The sequence below is a fragment of the Oncorhynchus mykiss genome, chromosome 29 (genome assembly GCF_057628025.1).
Source record: "Oncorhynchus mykiss isolate SJ-2025 chromosome 29, ASM5762802v1, whole genome shotgun sequence".
NCBI classification, from domain to species: domain Eukaryota; kingdom Metazoa; phylum Chordata; class Actinopteri; order Salmoniformes; family Salmonidae; genus Oncorhynchus; species Oncorhynchus mykiss.
In genome coordinates, this window is record NC_143050.1 from 30,764,353 (window position 1) to 30,785,339 (window position 20,987).

The following is a 20,987-nucleotide window of genomic DNA, read 5'->3' on the forward strand; positions in this document are numbered from 1 at the left end:
AATAAATGTGATTGATAATACCACCATACAACAATATTACAATATACGTGTGAAGAGTGCGTGTGCTAGTGTGCGTATGCGTGTGTCTGTAGCTTTGTGTGCGTCTCTTCACAGTCCCCGCTGTTCCATAAGGTGTATTGTTACCCGTTTGTTTTTTTTATCTGATTCTGCTGCTTGCATGAGTTACCTGATGTGGAATAGAGTTCCATGTAGTCATGGCTCTGTGTAGTACTGTGCGCCTCCCATAGTCTGTTCTGGACTTGTGAAGAGACCTCTGATGGCATGTCTTGTGGGGTATGCATGGGTGTCTGGGGCTGTGTGCTAGTAGGCTTAACAGACAGCTCGGTACATTCAGCTTGTCAACATTTCTTACAAAAACAAGTAGTGAGGAAGTCAATCTCTCTTCCACTTTGAGCCATGAGAGATTAACATGCATTTCATTAATGTTAGCTCTCCGTGTACTTTTAAGGGCCAGCCGTGCTGCCCTGTTCTGAGCCAATTGTAATTTTCCTAAGTGTCTCTGTGGCACCTGACCACCCGACTGAACAGTAGTCTAGGTGAAACCAAACTATGGCTTGTAGGACCTGCCTTGTTGATAGTGTTGTTAAAAAGGCAGAGCAGCGCTTTATTATGGACAGACTTCTCCCCATCTTAGCTATTGTTGTATCAACATGTTTTGACCATGACAATTTACAATTCAGGGTTACTCCAAGCAGTTTAGTCACCTCAACTTGCTCAATTTCCACATTATGCATTACGAAATTTAGAAAAGGTTTAGGGTTTAGTGAATGATCTGTCCCAAATACAATGCTTTTAGTTTTCAAACTATTTAGGACTAACTTATACCTTGCCACCCATTGTGAAACTACACTTTGTTAAGTGTTGCAGTCATTTCAGTTGCTGTAGTAGCTGACGTGTATAGTGTTGAGTCATCCGCATACATAGACACACTGGCTTTGCTCAAAGCCATTGGCATGTAGTTAATAAAGATTGAAAAAAGCAAGGGGCCTAAACAGCTTCCCTGGGAAATTCCTGATTCTACCTGGAATATTTTGGAGAGGCTTCCATTAAAGAACACCCTCTTTGTTCTGTTAGACAAGTAACTCTTTATCCACAAGATGGCAGGGGGTGTAAAGCCATTATGATTGACTGAAGTCTAACAAAACAGCCCCCACAAACTTATCATCAATTTCTCTCAGCCAATCATCAATCATTTTGTAAGTACTGTGCTTGTTGAATGTCCTTCCTTATAAGCATGCTGAAAGTCTGTTGTCAATTTGTTAACTTTAAATTAGAATTGTATCTGGTCAAACACAATTTTTTCCAGAAGTTTACTTAGGGTTGGTAACAGGCTGATTGGTCTGCTATTTGAGCCAGTAATGGGGTTATGGGCAGGCATAAGCTACAGACAACAAACACAATTGCATTTTATCGATGGCAATTCGCGACGAGATCCAAAAGCCCATTGTGAGTTATTTTATGATATCTGTGACCAACAGATGCATAAATGTATTCCCAATCATGTGAAATCCATAGATTAGGGTCTAATGAATTTATTTCAATTGACTTATTTCCTCAAATGAGCTATAACGCAGTAAAATCTTAGAAATTGTTGCATGTTTTGTTTAATAATTTTGTTCAGTATATATACACAGACCCAGTCAAAAGTTTGGACACACCTACTCATTCAAGGGTTTGCCCATCTTTGTCACAGCCTGGAGGTGTGTTGGGTCATTGTCCTGATGAAAAACAAATGATAGTCCCACTAAACGCAAACCAAAAGGGAAGGTGTATCGCTGCAGAATGCTGTGGTAGCCATGCTGGTTAAGTGTGCCTTAAATTCTAAATAAATCACTGACATTGTCACCAGAAAAGCACCATCACACCTCCTCCTCCATGCTTCACGGTGGGAACCACACATGCGGAGGTCATCCATTCACCTACTCTGCGTTTCACAAAGACAATTCTCAAATTTGGACTCAAAAGACCAAAGGACAGATTTCCACCAATCTAATGTACATTGCTTGTGTTTCTTGGACCAAGCAAGTCTCTTCTTTTTATTGGTGTCCGTTAGTAGTGCTTTCTTTGCAGCAATTTGACCATGAAGGCCTGATTCACAGTCTCCTCTGAACAGTTGATGTTGAGATGTGTCTGTTACTTGAACTCTGTGAAGCATTTATTTGGGCTGCAATTTCTGAGGCTGGTAACGCTAATGAACTTGTCCTCTGCAGCAGAGGTAACTCTTGGTCTTCCTTTCCTGTGGCGGTCCTCATGAGAGCCAGTTCCATCATACCTTATTTACATAAGTATTCAGACCCTTTGCTGTGAGACTTGAGCTGTACCTCGACACAATCCTGTCTCGGAGCTCTACGGACAATTCCTTCGACCTCATGGTTTGTTTTTTGCTCTGAAATGCACTGTCAACTGTGGGACCTTATATAGGAAGGCGTATTCCTTTCCAAATCATGTCCAATCAATTCAATTTACCACAGGTGGACTCCAATCAAGTTGTAGAATCATCTCAAGGATGATCAATGGAAACAGGATGCACCTGAGCTCAATTTCGAGTCTCATAGCAAAGGGTCTGAATACTTATTTACATAAGGTATGTTTTTAATAGATTTGCTACATTTCTAAAAATAACTTTTTGCTGTCATTATGGGGTATTGTGTGTAGATTGCTGAGGAAATTTGGTAATTTAATCCATTATCGAATAAGGCTGTAACGTAACAAAATGTGGAAAAAGTCAAGGGGTCTGAATACTTTCCCGAAGGCACTGTATGTTTGAAAGCGCTCAGGGCATTTATTGAAGCTTTAGTATTGCACAATTTTTGTTCTAACCTAAATTATGCCATGTTTACATCTGTGCCTTTGTCATCTGGGTTCAACCAATGGGAAGATGACCTGGAGTTAGAGGAGATGAGTGAATGCATGAGATCACTGTTCATGGGGGAGATGACTAATTCACTAACTTATCGATGCAACGCTCATTTGTTGTCACAGTGTTTTTACATGTGGTGACATTTTCTATAGCTGTTAGTCTTACAATTTAATAACAACAAGTGGCTGAAAGAAAGTGAAATTGGATTTTTATTGTGGGGAAAATGAGTGAGAGAAGGCCCACTACAGGAAGATAAAGGCCATGGAGTTACATGTACTTACAGGACATTTTACATCCCAATACGTAAAATTAAAAATATTTATTTTAATGACATTACGCAAACTCATGATCTTATTGCATTCTCTACAGACACCAGATGGTGGGTCGAACACAAGCAAATGCTGATGAAATATAAACAATATTGTACATTTCTTTATAGAGTTAAGTGGCAAACAGATATGGTGCAGCATTAGCATTGTGGTGACCAGTGCTTGACTTGGATTGAAATAGGTTCCAGTACTCATTGTGCGCTGGTACTCTTTATATTTAGGCGCAGGAGCTCCACAATACTTTGGCGCTATTATTCTATAAGAGGAACAGGAGCTCAAGCAGTAGAACATTTGAGGTGCAGATACTCAGCTCTGGTGAGCTCCTGCCCAAGTCAAGCATTAATGGCGACGTAGTTGGAGCTGCAGGTACAAAGGAATGAAACGATACGCTAAGTGAACAACAGAGCCCCCTACTTCAGTCCTGGTTTTAGGATTTCTTGTACTCAATCCTCTCCACTTTCACGTCATCTCCGATGAGCTGGTAGACATATGTCACCACTGTGGATGCTTGGATGTCCATCAATACAAAGGATGGGATGATGTTGCTGAGGAGAAACCAAACAAAAGAGAGGAAGGCTCAGATTAATGCTAGCGGTTAGCAACTTACCAAGTCACCTGCTAAATGACCCAATAAATATGTGAACGGCTTAATCTGTAAAAATGCCTCCATTACCTTTCCAGTGCGTTGTAGGCTCCAGTTGCTGAGCCGGGGTTGATGTAGAACTTGTTCTCGTTTTCGAAGGCCTCGAACTTGTGCGTGTGTCCAGAGATGAGGATGTCGACGTCAAGCTGCCTCTGCAGCAGGGCCAGGCTTGCCATGTCCCCCCAGGGGATCACCTGGTGCCCATGGATCAGGCCGATCTTAAACTGACCCACTGTCACCACCTTCTGCTCCGGGTAGTTCAGGTTCTGTAGGGCAGAGAAGGCCAAAAACACACTACAGTTCATGCACTGTTCTAACCCATTAAAGGTTTACATATAAGTTTCAAGATAATGGATCATGTAATAAAGCAGAAGGGAAGCAGAGACAAAAACCTCATCAAAGTCTCCCCTAACGATGTGTACATCCCCAGCCAGGGTCTTCAGGTAGTCATAGCTCTCCTTGGTGCAAAGGTTGCCTGTACAGAGGATGTGCTGGATTTTTCCTGGCACTAGCAGCTTCTTGAACTTGGCTGGAAGGGTATTGCATCGGTGGGGGATGTGCAGGTCACCTAACACCAGGACCAACTGTCATCAAACAATGGACGGAGAGTTATGTTAGCAACAGTATTTATGTTAGCAACAGTTACGAGAGGGGGCTCAGTCATACTTACGAAATGTAGGCTGTCAATTAGGGTGACATTAAGTTTGGAATCTATACCATTTCAGCTCAGTCAACTCAGGAAATTAATTGAAATTCAACATGTGACTTGCACATTTTCAACAAGTCTGTTGTATTGAATGTCAATTCATCATAAAAAAATAACACAACATTGGTCATCGAGTTGGATGATCACTTTTTTTGCTTTACTATAATTGTATGTTCTCTTAGGTAGGGTATATCAATACTCCATCGTAATTAGCGCTGGAAGAGAAGATTGTGTTCTGCCAATTTGGTCAAGGACTAAAGCTTCTTGTCCCCTTAGGGACAAGGCTATCCCCACGTTTGGATCAGTTTGTCTGACCCGCGACTAATCAAAATAATCCTAGTTTCAGACAAACAAGAAAAGTGGTTTATTTTTGGTACTTTTACCTCTTTTTCATGATAGCCAATTGGTAGATACAGTCTTGTCCCATCCCTGCAACTCCCGTACGCACTTGGGAAAGGCAAAGGTCGAGAGCCATGCATCCTCCGAAACATGACCCTGCCAAGCCGCCCTGCTCACTTAACCTGGAAGCCAGCCGAACCAATGTGTCGGAGGAAACACCGTCCAGTTGGCAACCGAGGTCAGCTTGCAGTCTCCCGACCTGCCACAAGGAGTCCCTAGAGCATTATGGGACAAGTAAATCCCGGCCGGCCAAACCCTCTCCTAACCCGGACGAGGCTGGCCCAATTGTGCGCCGCCTTATAAGTTTCCCGGTCACGGCCAGCTGTAACACAGCCTGGGATCGAACCCGGGTCTGTATGACACCTCAAGCACTGCAGTGCCTCAGACCGCTGTGCCACTTGTTACGCCCAAACAAGAAAAGTTTATTGATTTTTCCACACCACAATCAGACATCAGAAAAGTCATCCTACATCACCATGAAACCAGCCCAAAAGGTCAGTGCATCCAAACTCCATAATCACAGACTATAGCTCCAGTTGAAGTCAGATGTTTACATACACCTTAGCCAAACACATTTCAACTCAGTTTTTCACAATTCCTGATATTTAATACTAGTAATAATTCCCTGTCGTAGGTCAGTTAGGATCACCACTTTATTTTAAGAATGTGAAATGTCAGAATAATAGTAGAGAATTATTTAATTCAGCTTTACTTTCTTTCATCACATTCCCAGTGGATCAGAAGTTTACATACACTCAATTAGAATTTGGTAGCATTGCCTTTAAATCGTTTAACTTGGGTAAAATGTTTTGGGTAGCCTTCCACAAGATTCCGACAATAAGCTGGGTGAATTTTGGCCCATTCCTCCTGACGGAGCTGGTGTAACTGAGTCAGGTTTGTAGGCCTCCTTGCTCGCACAAGCTTTTTCAGTTCTGCCCACAAATGTTTTATTGGATTGAGGTCAGGGCTTTGAGATGGCCACTCCAATATCTTGACTTTGTTGTCCTTAAGCCAGTTTGACACAACTTTGGAAGTATGCTTGGGGTCATTGTCCATTTGGAAGACCCATTTGCGACCAAGCTTTAACTTCCTGACTGATGTCTTGAGATGTTCCTTCAATATATTCACATAATTTTCCTGCCTCATGATGCCATCTATTTTGTGAAGTGCACCAGTCCCTCCTGCAGCAAAGCACCCCCACAACATGATGCTGCCACCCCCCTTCTTCACGGTTGGGATGTGGTTCTTCGGCTCGCAAGCCTCCCCCTTTTTCCTCCAAACATAACGATGGTCATTATGGCCAAACAGTTCTGTTTTTGTTTCATCAGACCAGAGGGCATTTCTCCAAAAAGTATGATCTTTGTCCCCATGTGCAGTTGCAAACAGTAGTCTGGCTTTTTTTTTATGGCGGTTTTGGAGCAGTGGCTTCTTCCTTGCTGAGCGGCCTTTCAGGTTATGTCGATATAGGACTCGTTTTACTGTGGATATAGATACTTTTGTACCCGTTTCCTCCAGCATCTTCACAAGGTCCTTTGCTGTTGTTCTGGGATTGATTTGCACTTTCCGCTCCAAAGTACGTTAATCTCTAGGAGACAGAACGCGTCTCCTTCCTGACGGCTGCGTGGTCCCGTGGTGTTCATACTTGCGTACTATTGTATGTACAGATGAACGTGGTACCTTCAGGGATTTGGAAATTGCTCCCAAGGATAAACCAGTTTTGTGGATGTCTACAATATTTTTTCTGGGGTCTTGGCTGATTTCCTTTGATTTCCCCATGATGTCCAGCAAAGAGGCACTGAGTTTGAAGGTAGGCCTTGAAATACATCCACAGGTACACCTCCAATTGACTAAAATGATGTCAATTCGCCTATCAGAAGTTTCTAAAGCCATTTTCTAAGCTGTTTAAAGGCACAGTCAACTTAGTGTATGTAAACTTCTGACCCACTGGAATTGTGATACAGTGAATTATAAGTGAAATAATATGTCTGTAAACAATTGTTTGAAAACGTACTTGTGTCATGCACAAAGTAGATGTCCTAACCGACTTTCCAAAACAATAGTTTGTGGAGTGGTTGAAAAAAAGAGTTTTAATGACTCCAACCTAAGTGTATGTAAACTTCCGACTTCAACTGTTGGTTTCCATCCAATTAGTGAAATTGTACTGGAACTTCCTGTTTCCATCACAGCTGTTGTGATTTCTCTTTTAATATACAGTATGACTTTACTCGCATAAAAACAGGATGGAAAAGTGGGTCCTAGCTAGGTTTCCTTCCAATTGGCACAGATTTTCATGTGAATATTCTAAAATCCGCATAAAGAAAATGATACGCATTTTTCCACCAGTTGTGTGTTTCCAACAAAATTCAGTGTGTGACTACGATCACATTTTCAACTATACTGATAGTTTTGTCACAAAAACTGTTGTGTTAAATAGCAAATGTGCCTAGTCTGGTTTTAGCACCAGAGCTCTTGCCAAAAGCTCACAGATACAGTGCTGGTAGGATAGCCTACATGATGAGATTATTATGGATAATGGATACTTGTATTTGTCTTTATGCAACTGAGGCACAAATAATTGTCTTTATTTTTAACACCATTTTTTATTACCTGATACCATTAAAAAATATGTATATTTCAGTGCATTCTATAAATAAAAAAGTGAAATCTGACAATCCCTTGAAAGCCATTCATTATTTGTCCGTGCCAGTAAACATTGTGTGTGCTATAATTCAGTAAATATCTGATGGGTTAAAAACAATTAAAACGGCTTGGAGTATCTTTACCCATTATCCAACTATTGCATTTATTATAATTATTTTAAAACCTTTGACAATTTTGATGACCCATTGCTACGTTACTCGCATAAAAACTGTGGATGGAAACATGGTTACTGATAAATAAATACAAATCAGAATTGCTCAATATTCTCACCTGAATGGAATGCAGCATTCTAAGTGTCTATGTGTGTTAATGGATGAATGCAATAAATTAATCTATATTTGCTATTAGGGCATCATTATAGGCCTAACCTGCAGAGAATAGTGAGGTGTGGAGTGTTACTATGACAGCCATCTCACCCCCGCAAAACAAGACTACAGAACGGGCAGAAGACAAGCTCCAACACAGAGAACAGGGCACTTACCCGGTGAACAGCCTGAATACAAGCAGAGGTTGATTGGAGACAGGGAGTGGTGGGAGGGTGGGAAGGGAATGGTGGGTGAAAAGGGGTGGAAAGCAAGATGTGCGTGGAGAGATTTACATGAAGCATGGTCAAAGATTGGAAAGGAAAAAAGAACAAGGGACAAGAGTGAAAACTGAAATTATAAATTAAAAGTGGATGAATAAAGTCATGAAATATTCATAACAAATAAGAAGTGTTAGCTAGGTGACAATAGTAAATAGCCTTAATTGTTAGTGGGTTGCAGGTTATATCAAACTAGAGAGTGTGAGTGATGAAGTGTCCCTACCAAGCAGTAACGTTTGGTTGGTGCACTGACACAAAACGTTAAAAAGGGCCATAAAGTTCAAATCAAACAAATACAAAAACTCACATTACTGAATTTATATTCGTAGATAACTGCGATGTGTAAAGCACATGGTGTGGTAACGTTAGTTAAACCAGATTTTGTTTTTGAAAAGCACACGCTAGCTAGCATTTCTGACTAGTTAGCTACTGTCTAAAGCTTGCTAACAATTTGAGAAGGAAATTAAATAACGTTAGCTAGCTACTCGAGCAAGCTCATCACACCGATTTGTAAAAACGAACAAATAATGACAAACTTAAAGTACAACCGAATACAGGCGGTGTTTTGATGCTTATTCAGATCACATTTTCAACTGTCATGTGATCGTAGCTAGCTAACTTAGCAGACCAACAGACTTCACAAGTTTTATTTACCGGGATCTAGAGGTAGATTTTACGGTAACAAGGCTAGTGCTCACGTCTTCATACAAGTAATGTTCACGAAACATAAATAAGCCTCGAAATCTAATATTTACTGTCTTTCCAGACTTACCATCTTCTATTTTGCTGGATCTGCTAAGCTTCAGGAAGCAGCTACGCGTATTGACGTAAGCAGTGACAACGATCATGCAATCAGCCAATGAATGCCGGGCAATCCTACGGATTCCAATGTAGGACATACGCTCATGTGACTCTAATCTAATGCAATACGGCTTTCGAAAGATATGGACCTAATCTTTCAACAGCGAGAATGAATAATTTAAATAAAAAAATATACACGTTCTGTAGCAGTTTTGCACAGATTCATACAGCTATGGGTGCCTTCCTCCTCCGGTACACTAACTCTGTAAAAGTGGGTATCAATTTAACCTTTTGTTTTCTGAAAATGATTTGTGACTGATATGAAAGACACGGCGGTCCTTATGTGTTCTTAACCGTACTGCAAGTTTTGTGCATTGATGTTGAGACCAAGCATCTGAGCGCTTAACAAAACTCCCCTGTACAGAAGACGCTTAATGACTGTGTAATGTAATGTAACAGAATCATGATCAAACTCTAGGTGGATTTCTGACATTTCTGAACAACTTCATTGCCTTATTTTTATATCTTAATGCGCCCATTGAAATGCATTATAAACATGGTGCATAGAGTTGTGAATATATCTTTTAAGTGCAACTCCCTGCCTGTCAAACTTTATATGACTTCTGCTTAAAATGGTTATAGATATTGCACACATGCATACCAATGTCAACATCTACAAAACATTGTAAATCTTATCTGACAATAAGCCTCAATATTAAACACAGCGCACAGTTTCCTAAGGTTTATATTTTTTATTGAACCCTTATTTAACTAGGCATGGCAGTTAAGAACAAATTCTTATTTACAATGACGGCCTACCCCGGCCAAACCTGGACGACGCTGGGCCAATTGTGCGCCACCCTATGGGACTCCCGATCACGGCCGGTTGTGATACAGCCTGGGATCGAACCAGGGTCTGTAGTGATGCCTCGAGCACTGAGATGCAGTGCCTTAGACCACCACCGCGCCACTCGGGAAACACACATGATTGAAGTACAATGAATCCCAAACAGAAAACAAGAGAAAAATGTGGAGCTGAAATATAAAGGGGATATTGGAGAGAGGACCAAAGACCTGGGTGTATGAATGTCCTGGTGCTGGTTGTCTCTACTCTAGAGAGAAGTGCAGGCCCAGTACCCCCACTCCTCCAGTAGCTTGATGGCAGGGTCAAACTCCAGTGGCACAGTCTTGCTCTGCTTCAGGTCCTGCTCCATCTGCTATGTGCACAGACATGGAAACACATTCCAACAATAACATGGTGACAAACACCAATATAAATATACATGCAAAGAAATGATAACAAAGAAAGAATCCACACCAGACATTATATCCTAACCAACCAATAAAACCTCACCTCACCTCATAGGTTGATAAATCCAGGACCTCGCTGATGTCATCCTCCTGCTGTGACAGGGGCTTGTTGATCGCCATGGCAGCCTTGGCCACATCAGGCTGGCAATGCTTCAGAAGAGTCTATACTCAGTAGGAAAGCAAGAGTAAAAAGTTAAGAGCAATGAGTGAGATTTCATTGTGTTCATCTCTATGGATCATGTGTGTTTCTCTGGATATCCCTACATACCTGTAGCTCACAGGCTGCTTTCCAGGGCATGGCACTGGGTGGGGTCCTCCTCCTCCATCAGGTAGGAGTCAACACAGGCTTCTGTTCAAGCACACACACATTAAATGACAAACAATCTGCTGTCTATTGGAAAGCCCTTTGAGACTTTGAGACTTTGCCTAAATGTAAACCCACCACAACATTATAATCAGTATCTAATTCATTCCCATCTCCAGACAGGTGAGTGTATGGGGTGAAATGGGAACATCTGCTGCACTGGGGCGGTGAGTGAGTACTCGGCAGGCAGGATGGAGGCGGATCAGGTTGTAGATGAAGGGCAGTACCATGAGCAAGGCAGCAGGCAGGGCCAGGTGGGACAGACCCTTGGCAAACGCTGCTACCAAGTAGACTGGCAGGTGACTTTGAGAGAAAGATGAGACACAATGGACAAAAGGTGTTGTTGACTGTTAACAAATTTACAGCAAATGTGAGGATGAAATGCCAGTCATCAATAGTTAATGGAGTAAACATGAAAGAGAGGTCTACTCTCTTTCAGTACAGCATAGCATCCACTCAGATTGTCTTCTATAGAACAGTCTATGAAAACAGACGATGGAAACCCAACTCGCCAACATCATAGGCTGCAGCCAGGAAGTCGATCGTCAGTGTGGGATTGCTATGTGGGGCAGGATGGAGTCACAGAGGATCACCAGCACCTTCTTGTACATGCTGTTGGGTAACTACTGGGGGCGACAGACAGACATGAGAAGGAAAATGTCATTCTGGGCTGCAGACTCCAGTCCGAACAAGGTGGTCTATATGTTATAGTTGACCTTATACTTCAGAAACCCAAGCCACGACCGCTCAAAGGCAGTGTGTCTTCCTGATGGGAAGGAGAGATGATCATTACATTCACACTTACAGCGATACAAATACTTATCACCAGACACAAAAATGCAGTTTCTTGTAATTGATAGGAGACTTTGCTTACTTTTAGTTTGGCTGCTTTCCAGTCTTCGTGTTTAGCTGTAGAATGAATCAAGGGGCAATAAAATCACACAATCAGTTAAGGCTAAGGCTGAGGCTGCGCGACTGAAGGTAACCGCCATGCTCCAAAGTAGTCTAGCCCAAATCCAACCAAATGTGCAGGCAATTATTTTATAAAGACTTACATATGCTATTGAAACAAGTAGCCTTTTTCTCCCAACAACTTTCTTTCATTGTCCAGTAGCCAAAGGCATAATCCTAGTCATATTAGCAAGCAACCCATGCTCGTTGTTGCATCTTTAGATCTCCCTCCTTTCAACATTTCTATTAGATATTTTCATCTGTCACATGAAACCGCTCACAATGGTGTTTTCCCGTTAATTGCATTATGGAATGAACATTTGTGAGTATCCTACTGCCTTGTGCTCTGCTTTTTATGTGAATAAATAATTTTGGGGTGTAGCCTAGGCCTACTGGTTGTATGAATTTGGGATCTATCATCCCACAACTGTACCAGAGTCTGTTTGGAATAGGCCTTTTCTTTCTCGCACAGAACGACAAGCTGACCAATAGGTCAACTTTTCTACTATGGGGGATAGCAGATTGACATATGCTAATGATTTTGCTGTTCATTACATCATTTAGGCTAATAATATAACTTAATCATTGTTCGCAAAAAAGACTGCATGTCTGTGTCGTGCTTATATTTGTAATTACCTACTGTTACGGACAGAAGTTTGTTCTATAACGTGTCGAAGTTTATAGGCTACACAGACAAAGACATCCGATAATGGCCGCGGGGAGGAAGGAGCAGCAGCTACGTAAAAAATGTCAGAATCCCACACATGCCCCGAAGCTTCAGGTGTTTAGCTATTGGGAAGAGGCGTCCAGAGAATTCGGCATCTCTGCCACTCTGATAAGTTAATGGCACCTTTGCACTCTTGAGCCCCTTGCAGTAACAATGGAATAACATGGCCAATTTCTAATTGTTGCATACAAGTTACAAAAAATGATTTGTTATATTTTAATATATAGTACAAGAGCACAACAGCAGGCTGGAAGGGACTGACCTTCCTGTTAAACCAGGAAGTTGGTGAGTTCTCACTCCTGGCTAGGCCTGTTAACATTGGACAGTAGAGTGAAAACGTTGTTCTGGTAAATGGGCATCACTGCCTGAAGAGACAAGACCATTCTAAACCAACAACATCAGTGAGACAACACAGTCCAACACTTGAGCGAAGGTGTGGAGCACAGGTCAACCGAGGTGATGGAAGAGAAAATTATGTTTTACAATAGATAACCGATAACAACTAAACAAGCTACGATAAACCATCTCATTTAGAACCTCCACTCACAGACACCAGTCCTATTGGGGCTCACCCCTTTGTTTCTGTCCATCACCCTGCTCACGTTCTCGCGGACGGAGCTCAAGACGTAGTGACGCACATCCTCCATATCTAGGTAGTCCTGAAATCTGGAGACAAGAAGTGCCATATCGTCCTCCTGTGAGAGCAGCCACTCCACCACTGCCTGTTCACAGAGCAATGGATTGCTACAGACGGACAAAATCTAAACGTTTCAGGTGTGGCTCTGTTAGTAGAGCATGGCGCTTGCAACGCCAAGAATCATGTGTTCAATTCCTGCTGGGGCCACCCATACTAACAATGTATGTACGCATGACTGTCTGCTGAACAATTATGTATATAATATCATTGCTGCTAAATGGCATAAATACAGGTGGGTCCAGTTTCAAACTTGCCTCTTTGGTATACCAATGAACCCTAATGACCTCTTAAATGGTGTAACATTCGCGCAAGGCAACTAACATGTAGTGTTTCATTGAACCCCCTACCTGAATGAGTTTCCTTGGGAAGCTGTAGTGTTCAATCCAGTCCAAGTCATGGAGGGGGAACTTCCCTTCTGTGGAGGCAAACTTTATCAGTGAACACAGGGCACTCTCCTGCATTGGAGCTTTTTGACCAAGAAGGAGAGTGATGGCATGCTGCAACAAATGACCTGGCCTTCACAATCACCCGGCCTCAACCTAATTGAGATGGTTTGGGATGAGGTGGACCGCAGCGTGAAGGAAAAGCAGCCAACAAGTGCTCAGCATATGTGGGAACTCCTTCAAGACTATTGGAAAAGTATTCCAGGTGAAGCTGGTTGAGAGAATGCCAAAAGTCTGCAAAGCTGTCATCAAGGCAAAGGGTGGCTACTTTAATTAAAGAAAAATAAAATATGTTTTGATTTATTTAACACTTTTTTGGTTACTACATGACTCCATGTGTGTTACTTCATAGTTTTGATGTCTTCACTATTATTCTACAATGTAGAAAATAGTTAAAACAAAGAACAACTATTGAATGAGTAGGTGTGTCCAAACTTTTGACTGGTACTGTACAGTTACTCTGTCAGAATTTCCTCATGGGTGAGGATATTGTACATTTAATCAAAGCATATTGACTTATTTTTAACTAGAACAGAATAATGTATTACTGACCTTTTCCAACATAACAAGTGGATGTGCAGTACTTATGTCTTCTTTGGGCAGTTGCCCAACATACAGGGGGGGGGGGGGGGGGGGGGTCAGTGCCCCTGTGACAACAATTTTGGACCCCCTTGTGGCCCCCCTAAATGTGGAGCATGAAATCATTTTTACATAACTAATGCCTGCAGTGAAGAAAACAATATGACAACAATAACGTCTAATGTAACTGGCCCCTCTAACAGTACAACTGGCCAAAACTTGGCCCCCCCAATTGAAATGGTCTAGAACCGCCACTGCTAATGATGAGCAGAACAGCTTACTACAGCCATTGATCGCACAAACAACTTTCTTCTCTTTGACTGAGGATGAAAGTGAAGAATGTGCATTGATATCGAATATGGATCGTCAATAACCAATGCAACTATCAGGGCAAAATTAATATGGGGGTCTGATTAACTAGCTTTCAAAAAGCAACTAACATGGGCCACATAGAACGTTTCTGTTTAGTTACATACCTGAAGATACTCAAGAACGTCTTACACATCGTTGGCATGTTTCCTGCTCTAAATAATAATGTGTCTCTATTTGGGGTGTTTTTATACCATCTTCCGAACTCATCTTGCGCCTCCGAAGTTGTCCTCGTTTTCAGTTGTGGATCCTATAGACGTACTTAGTTCTAATATCGCACCCTTGCGGTCGGTGGGTATATCGTGCTGGGCATGGCCAAATCATATTCCAAGTATCTCAAATATTCTAGAAGTACTGTAATGAAATATACTTACATAATTGATTAACATTATTGTTATCAAATACCACAATTCATTTCATGGCATCCCATCATAGACCTGTCTGTCTTCTCAAGCTGTGTTTGTTTTATGAATGCTTCCAGCTAACAAATCCTCCAAAATACAATGTGTTAAAGATTACCACTGGAAAGGATTCACACTCAAAGGTTTAAATTAAAGAACAAAATGTTTATTCAAACGTATGAATTTAAAATCAGTGGCATTATTGACAATGCATTTCCATAGCAAAACAAAAGCTCATTCTTGAGAGATACAGCAAAGGGTGTCTTTCTACTTGCTGGAGACTTCAAAGTGCAGAATCTGAACCATTACCCTCATCCTCATCATCCTGAAAATTGAAACATTTTATGGGTTAAAGAAAAAGAAAAAAAAGAGGGTGATGGCATCTCCCAAAAAGACAGCAGTTTTATGACTCCTCAGTGTGAACTGCTCCTAGTTAATGATTAAGCTACTAATGTTGAACATTTTGTTGGTCTTAAAAAAACAACCACTGACAATTGAACTGGCAAATATTATTCTGTTGGATTCACCCACCTGCCCCCTGTCCTTATCCTGAGCGCCTTTTGCAGTGGCCATAAAGTCGTGTATGGGCAGTGTGGCCATCCAGCTGGCCATGGACCCTTCCTGGCACTCCGTCTCCACAATGCTGGGGTAGATGTGTTCCTCCTTGAAGGCCAAGATAGCCTGCTCCTCTTCAGTCCACTCCAGGCACTCATGGAGGCCGTCCCCGCCGAAGCGCTTGTTGTACCTGTCAAAGTGCACCTTCTCGAGCACCAGGCCCAGCCCAGGGGCCTTGGGTACATCCACCTTCTCCTCACCCCAGCTTCGCTTGAACACCTCATCCCCAGAATAACCCTTCACCACAGCTATCACCAGGCCAATCATTTTCCGGATTTGATGCATCATGAAGCTCTGGCCACGCACGGTAATCTCAGCAAACTCAGCGCCGCCACGCACAAAGGGCTCGCCACAGGTCATCTCTGTGATGTAACGGCGGGCGCTGGGGTCCCGCGCGGCCTTCTGGGAGGTGAAGTTGTGAAAGTTATGCGTGCCCTTGTAGCTGCCAAACAGACAATTTACTCTCTGCAGTGTCTCTGGCTCCAGGCGGAATGCAATAGAATTCTCAGTGCTATAGTCTTTTGGGGCGAAGGCCACAGTGGGGAGCATGTAGGAGTATGTGCGGGCATCACAGCTGTTTTTAGAATTGAAGCCCCCAGTCACTCGTTTCAGACCTACAGGGACAAAAAGAATATCACAAACTATGTGGAACCACACTGTTAACCAAAGCGACATAAGTTATTTTTTAGATAATATATATATTTTAAATAAAAAAAGAGATATATATATATATATACACACACACACACACTTTTTTAGAATAATAAACAGAATAAACAGCATGAGACAATTAACAATTCCATTGTCATCCCACGTCCAACATATTTTCACAAAAAGTGGAATCAATGACTTCCCAAAAGCAACCACCTAGACTTCAAGAACGTATTCTTAATTCTGACACCATGGGCTTCCTTGTGAAGGGTTTAGGCTTATCTCCAACACTTTTAACTGGAAGCAGTGCGATCTCACCCAGCACTCGGATCTGTGGTGGAAGATTGGAGTTGAGCTTTTCCTTTATGTCTTCAATCATCCATAGTTTTAGAGAGACCACTTGACCTGCTGCAGAAACACCCTGACAAAACAAATGGTGCTGATCACAAAGCAAGGTAATAATCCATTTGTGTTTGAGGCCACACACAGTGCATGTATTATCCCGTGCATTCCATTACTTCAGGTATAAAACACAGGTATGTAAGACTACTTTGCTCAAGGGACGCATTTGTGCTGACAGAAACTAAGCCCTTTCCATGTTTGTCTCCCATACCTTGTCCGTTCTTGCACATCTTTGGAATGACATTTTTTTCATATCATCTCCATGGTTGTCTGGGATGCACCCAGACTTAATCAGTGCTGTAACCAGCTCATCCTCAATGGTTTTGAACTGGGAAGATCCAGCATTTCTCTGAAACACAAAACAGATTAAGAATTTAGAAAGTAGCAATTTTGTTTAAAAACACATGGGTTACGATTTATGGAAAGATTAAGAGGGTTAATACCAACCTGCATACCGTAGTAACCTTTGCCTGAATACACCAAAAGCAGGACCACTTTTCTTTTGGGGTGTTTCCTCTCATCGCCAGTCTGTTCTACATCAGACTTAAGTTTCTTTCTGATGTGCTCACCCAACTCGCCACTTCCCTCCTCCACTCGTTTCAGTGGCTTGTTCTGCACATTCCCTGACTCTTCACTCATTATCCACCTTATCCCTGCACACTTGTAAAGCCAACCTGATAAAAACACAAACAAATAGCCAGTGAGTGAAGGGATGTATTTCATTCAAGTTATGACATTTCAGCCCTGTTCATTCACTACCAGGGTCGTGTGCACTCACACCTAGTTATTCCACGTATACAATTCCTTGATCTCAGATATGATTTTCAGATTAGGGGAGTGAAGATAACCAGACGGGAGGGAACAACTTTCTGAAATTAAATCCAGCCTTGGGCTGAAATCAATACTTGTAACCTTCACCATAGGTACTATGGTGAAGGTGGATCAGTACTAATCTAAAAGGTATGGATATGTAAATACAATACGGTTCATCACTACAGGTGACATCATTCCAATAATGTCAGATCTACAGGACTAACGTTACCTGGAGGAGGTGCCAACAAATGGTCATCATTACTTGACCGCTTAACACGAGTTAACGTTAGAACGCCAGCTACTATAATATCGATGACATACTCAAATCGACTTTCCCTCGAACTAGTCAGCTAATTTTGCTAAATGGGCTTACCGTTGCTTTTGAAACTCGACACTCGTGGACTTGCTATCAAGGCTCGAATTTTCTGCATTGCTCATGTCTTCATTGAATGTTAAGAAATTTAACAAGCTTTATGATAATGTTAAAGTTCTGAAGATCAAAATTAGGAGATAGCTAGCTGAATCACTAACGATAGCTAGCTAACTAAACTAGCTTCATCACAAGACATTTCCTATGGTTAGCTAGCTAGCTACCATGACTAGCAATAACACTTTTGCTATAAGATTAAACAAATCATGTGCAGGAGACTCACGAGTGATCCACGAACAATCGTTAAATACACGCCTTGCTTATAGCACAAAGTCGGGAGTTTATCCAGTTACGACATTTGTACAATCACAAAAATGCAAGATGAACCCCTTTTACAAGTAGCTAGCTAACTACCGCTGACCAACACATGGACAAGATCAACTTTGACCTTTCTTCTTCGTGTGGCTTTCGGGCAAACTGGACTCCTTCTTCTTCTTCTTCTTCTTCTTCTTCTTCTTTGGGATTTGCTTGGCAGATCGCGTCCAACTTTTAGGTTGCATACACCACCACCTACTGTACTGGTGTGTGGGGCCATTAACGGTCTAGCTACATTATATTCTTTGATATGATAATACAAAAATTGCTCTGGCATCTATTACTCCTCTCAACAACAACAAAAACGCCACCCACCTCACTATTCAACCCTATCTAGTCCTACTCCAGATTGAGAGGACATAACACAACCACTCAACACCCCTTGCAGATGTTCTGCAGCAAATCCTTGCAATCCCAAGTACTTCTCTGCTGCTGCCACCACAACCTCTATTTCTGTGACTTTCGCTTAATTTCTACAGTACAATTGACAACCATGGCTATAAATGCTAAAACTTACTGAAGCACATGTTATTCCTATCACTCTCTATTGACTTCGGCCTACTCACAGGGATGCTCTTAGGATCCCTCCCCCTGGACCCATCTTCCACTACTTCTCTCTTCCCTGCCTCAGCATATGACACCTTCTGCACTACTCTGATCCTAGCAACCTCAACCTGCCTTTCTCTCACTGGGCACCTCGGACCTCCAGCACCATGGGTATCCCTACAGTTTACACCAGAGATCATCAACTAGATTCAGCTGCAGTCTGATTTTTTTCTTGAGCGGCTGGTCAGGGGTCTGGAACATAATTACAAATAACTTGTAGAGGGCAAATTGACAGCAAGAAGCACAAACAGATATAATGTTTGTCTAAAACATAATCATTTCAAACCGTGCTTACATTTGTAAATGATCACGTCTTTATTATGCGTGGGAATACTTGGGGACGGACTTCTTTAAAAATAATTCAATTGGAGCTGAATTCCTGCTGTTTTTAGTCTATTGTGCCTCCCCTCAAAAAAATGCTAATATATACAGTGGGGCAAAAAAGTATTTAGTCAGGCACCAATTGTGCAAGTTCTCCCACTTAAAAAGATGAGAGGCCTGTAATTTTCATCATAGGTACACTTCAACTATGACAGACAAAATGAGAAAAAAAATCCAGAAAATCACATTGAAGGATTTTTAATGAATTTATTTGCAAATTATGGTGGAAAATAAGCATTTGGTCAATAACAAACGTTTATCTCAATACTTTGTTATATACCCTTTGTTGGCAGTGACAGAGGTAAACGTTTTCTGTAAGTCTTCACAAGGTTTTCACACACTGTTGCTGGTATTTTGGCCCATTCCTCCATGCAGATCTCCTCTAGAGCAGTGATGTTTTGGGGCTGTTGCTGGGCAACACGGACTTTCAACTCCCTCCAAAGATTTTCTATGGGGTTGAGATCTGGAGACTGGCTAGGCCACTCCAGGACCTTGAAATGCTTCTTACGAAGCCACTCCTTTGTTGCCCGGGCGGTATGTTTGGGATCATTGTCATGCTGAAAGACCCAGCCACGTTTCATCTTCAATGCCCTTGCTGATGGAAGGAGCTTTTCACTCAAAATCTCACGATACATGGCCCCATTCATTCTTTCCTTTACACGGATCAGTCGTCCTGGTCCCTTTGCAGAAAAACAGCCCCAAAGCATGATGTTTCCACCCCAATGCTTCACAGTAGGTATGGCGTTCTTTGGATGCAACTCAGCATTCTTTGTCCTCCAAACACGACAAGTTGAGTTTTTACCAAAAAGTTATATTTTGGTTTCATCTGACCATGTGACATTCTCCCAATCTTCTTCTGGATCGTCCAAATGCTCTCTAGCAAACTTCAGACGGGCCTAGACATGTACTGGCTTAAGCAGGGGGACACGTTTGGCACTGCAGGATTTGAGTCCCTGGCGGCGTAGTGTGTTACTGATGGTAGGCTTTGTTACTTTGGTCCCAGCTCTCTGCTGGTCATTCACTAGGTCCCCCCGTGTGGTTCTGGGATTTTTGCTCACCATTCTTGTGATCATTTTGACCCCACGGGGTGAGATCTTGTGTGGAGCCCCAGATCGAGGGAGATTATCAGTGGTCTTGTATGTCTTCCATTTCCTAATAATTGCTCCCACAGTTGATTTCTTCAAACCAAGCTGCTTACCTATTGCAGATTCAGTCTTCCCAGCCTGGTGTAGGTCTACAATTTTGTTTCTGGTGTCCTTTGACAGCTCTTTGGTCTTGATAACAAGTTCAAACAGGTGCCAATAATACAGGTAACGAGTGGAGGACAGAGGAGCCTCTTAAAGAAAAAGTTACAAGTCTGTGAGAGCCAGAAATCTTGCTTGTTTGTAGGTGACCAAATACTTATTTACCACCATAATTGGCAAATAAATTCATTAAAAATCCTACAATGTGATTTTCTGGATTTTTTTTTCTCATTTTGTTTGTCATAGTTGAAGTGTACCTATGATGAAAATTACAGGCCTCTCTCATCTTTTTAAGTGGGAGAACTTGCACAATTGGTGGCTGACTAAATACTTTTTTGCCCCACTGTATGTATGTATATATATATATAACTGGACACTATATACAGTGCCTTGCGAAAGTATTCGGCCCCCTTGAACTTTGCGACCTTTCGCCACATTTCAGGCTTCAAACATAAAGATATAAAACTGTATTTTTTTGTGAAGAATCAACAACAAGTGGGACACAATCATGAAGTGGAACGACATTTATTGGATATTTCAAACTTTTTTAACAAATCAAAAACTGAAAAATTGGGCGTGTAAAATTATTCAGCCCCCTTAAGTTAAATCTTTGTAGCGCCACCTTTTGCTGCGATTACAGCTGTAAGTCGCTTGGGGTATGTCTCTATCAGTTTTGCACATCGAG

General features: G+C 41.9%; 2 protein-coding genes and 1 pseudogene across 9 annotated transcripts; all 3 read right to left on the reverse strand.

Annotated features, from left to right (window-relative positions):
* Nucleotides 1-3,072: 3,072 nt before the first annotated feature.
* Nucleotides 3,073-9,122, reverse strand: LOC110509732 (vacuolar protein sorting-associated protein 29). Its single transcript, XM_021590803.3, has 4 exons — nt 8,975-9,122; nt 4,246-4,437; nt 3,884-4,119; nt 3,073-3,755 (listed from the first exon to the last, which is right to left on the reverse strand). The coding sequence occupies exons 1-4, from the start codon at nt 8,975-8,977 to the stop codon at nt 3,638-3,640; spliced, it is 549 nt and encodes a 182-aa protein (XP_021446478.1). The 5' UTR covers nt 8,978-9,122; the 3' UTR covers nt 3,073-3,637.
* Nucleotides 9,123-9,889: 767 nt separating this feature from the next.
* LOC110509337 (nucleolar complex protein 4 homolog) lies at nt 9,890-13,514 on the reverse strand (annotated as a pseudogene).
* A 1,475-nt stretch (nt 13,515-14,989) lies between these two features.
* LOC110509731 (pseudouridylate synthase 1 homolog) lies at nt 14,990-18,710 on the reverse strand. Of its 8 annotated transcripts, XM_036967971.2 has the most exons (7): nt 17,980-18,186; nt 17,700-17,766; nt 16,961-17,187; nt 16,725-16,862; nt 16,430-16,532; nt 15,377-16,074; nt 14,990-15,170 (listed from the first exon to the last, which is right to left on the reverse strand). In XM_036967971.2, the coding sequence occupies exons 2-7, from the start codon at nt 17,755-17,757 to the stop codon at nt 15,129-15,131; spliced, it is 1,266 nt and encodes a 421-aa protein (XP_036823866.2). In that variant the 5' UTR covers nt 17,758-17,766; nt 17,980-18,186; the 3' UTR covers nt 14,990-15,128. The 8 variants fall into 8 exon arrangements, with proteins under 8 accessions (XP_036823866.2, XP_021446475.3, XP_036823867.2 ...); XM_021590800.3 differs by lacking the exon at nt 17,700-17,766 and having other exon boundaries at nt 18,145-18,710; XM_036967972.2 differs by lacking the exon at nt 17,700-17,766 and having other exon boundaries at nt 17,980-18,214.
* Between the last annotated feature and the right edge of the window lie 2,277 nt (nt 18,711-20,987).

Coding starts and splice junctions, on each gene's coding strand:
- LOC110509731 (XM_090226204.1), bottom strand. CDS start 18,256: ATGCAACCTAAAAGTTGGACGCGATCTGCCAAGCAAATCCCAAAGAAG. Junction 16,533..16,724: donor GATGTGCAAGAACGGACAAG/GTATGGGAGACA, acceptor TTGTTTTGTCAG/GGTGTTTCTGCAGCAGGTCA. Junction 16,075..16,429: donor ACCACAGATCCGAGTGCTGG/GTGAGATCGCAC, acceptor TTGTCCCTGTAG/GTCTGAAACGAGTGACTGGG.
- LOC110509732 (XM_021590803.3), bottom strand. Junction 4,120..4,245: donor TTAGGGGAGACTTTGATGAG/GTTTTTGTCTCT, acceptor TCTGCCCTACAG/AACCTGAACTACCCGGAGCA. Junction 3,756..3,883: donor GCCTACAACGCACTGGAAAG/GTAATGGAGGCA, acceptor GTTTCTCCTCAG/CAACATCATCCCATCCTTTG.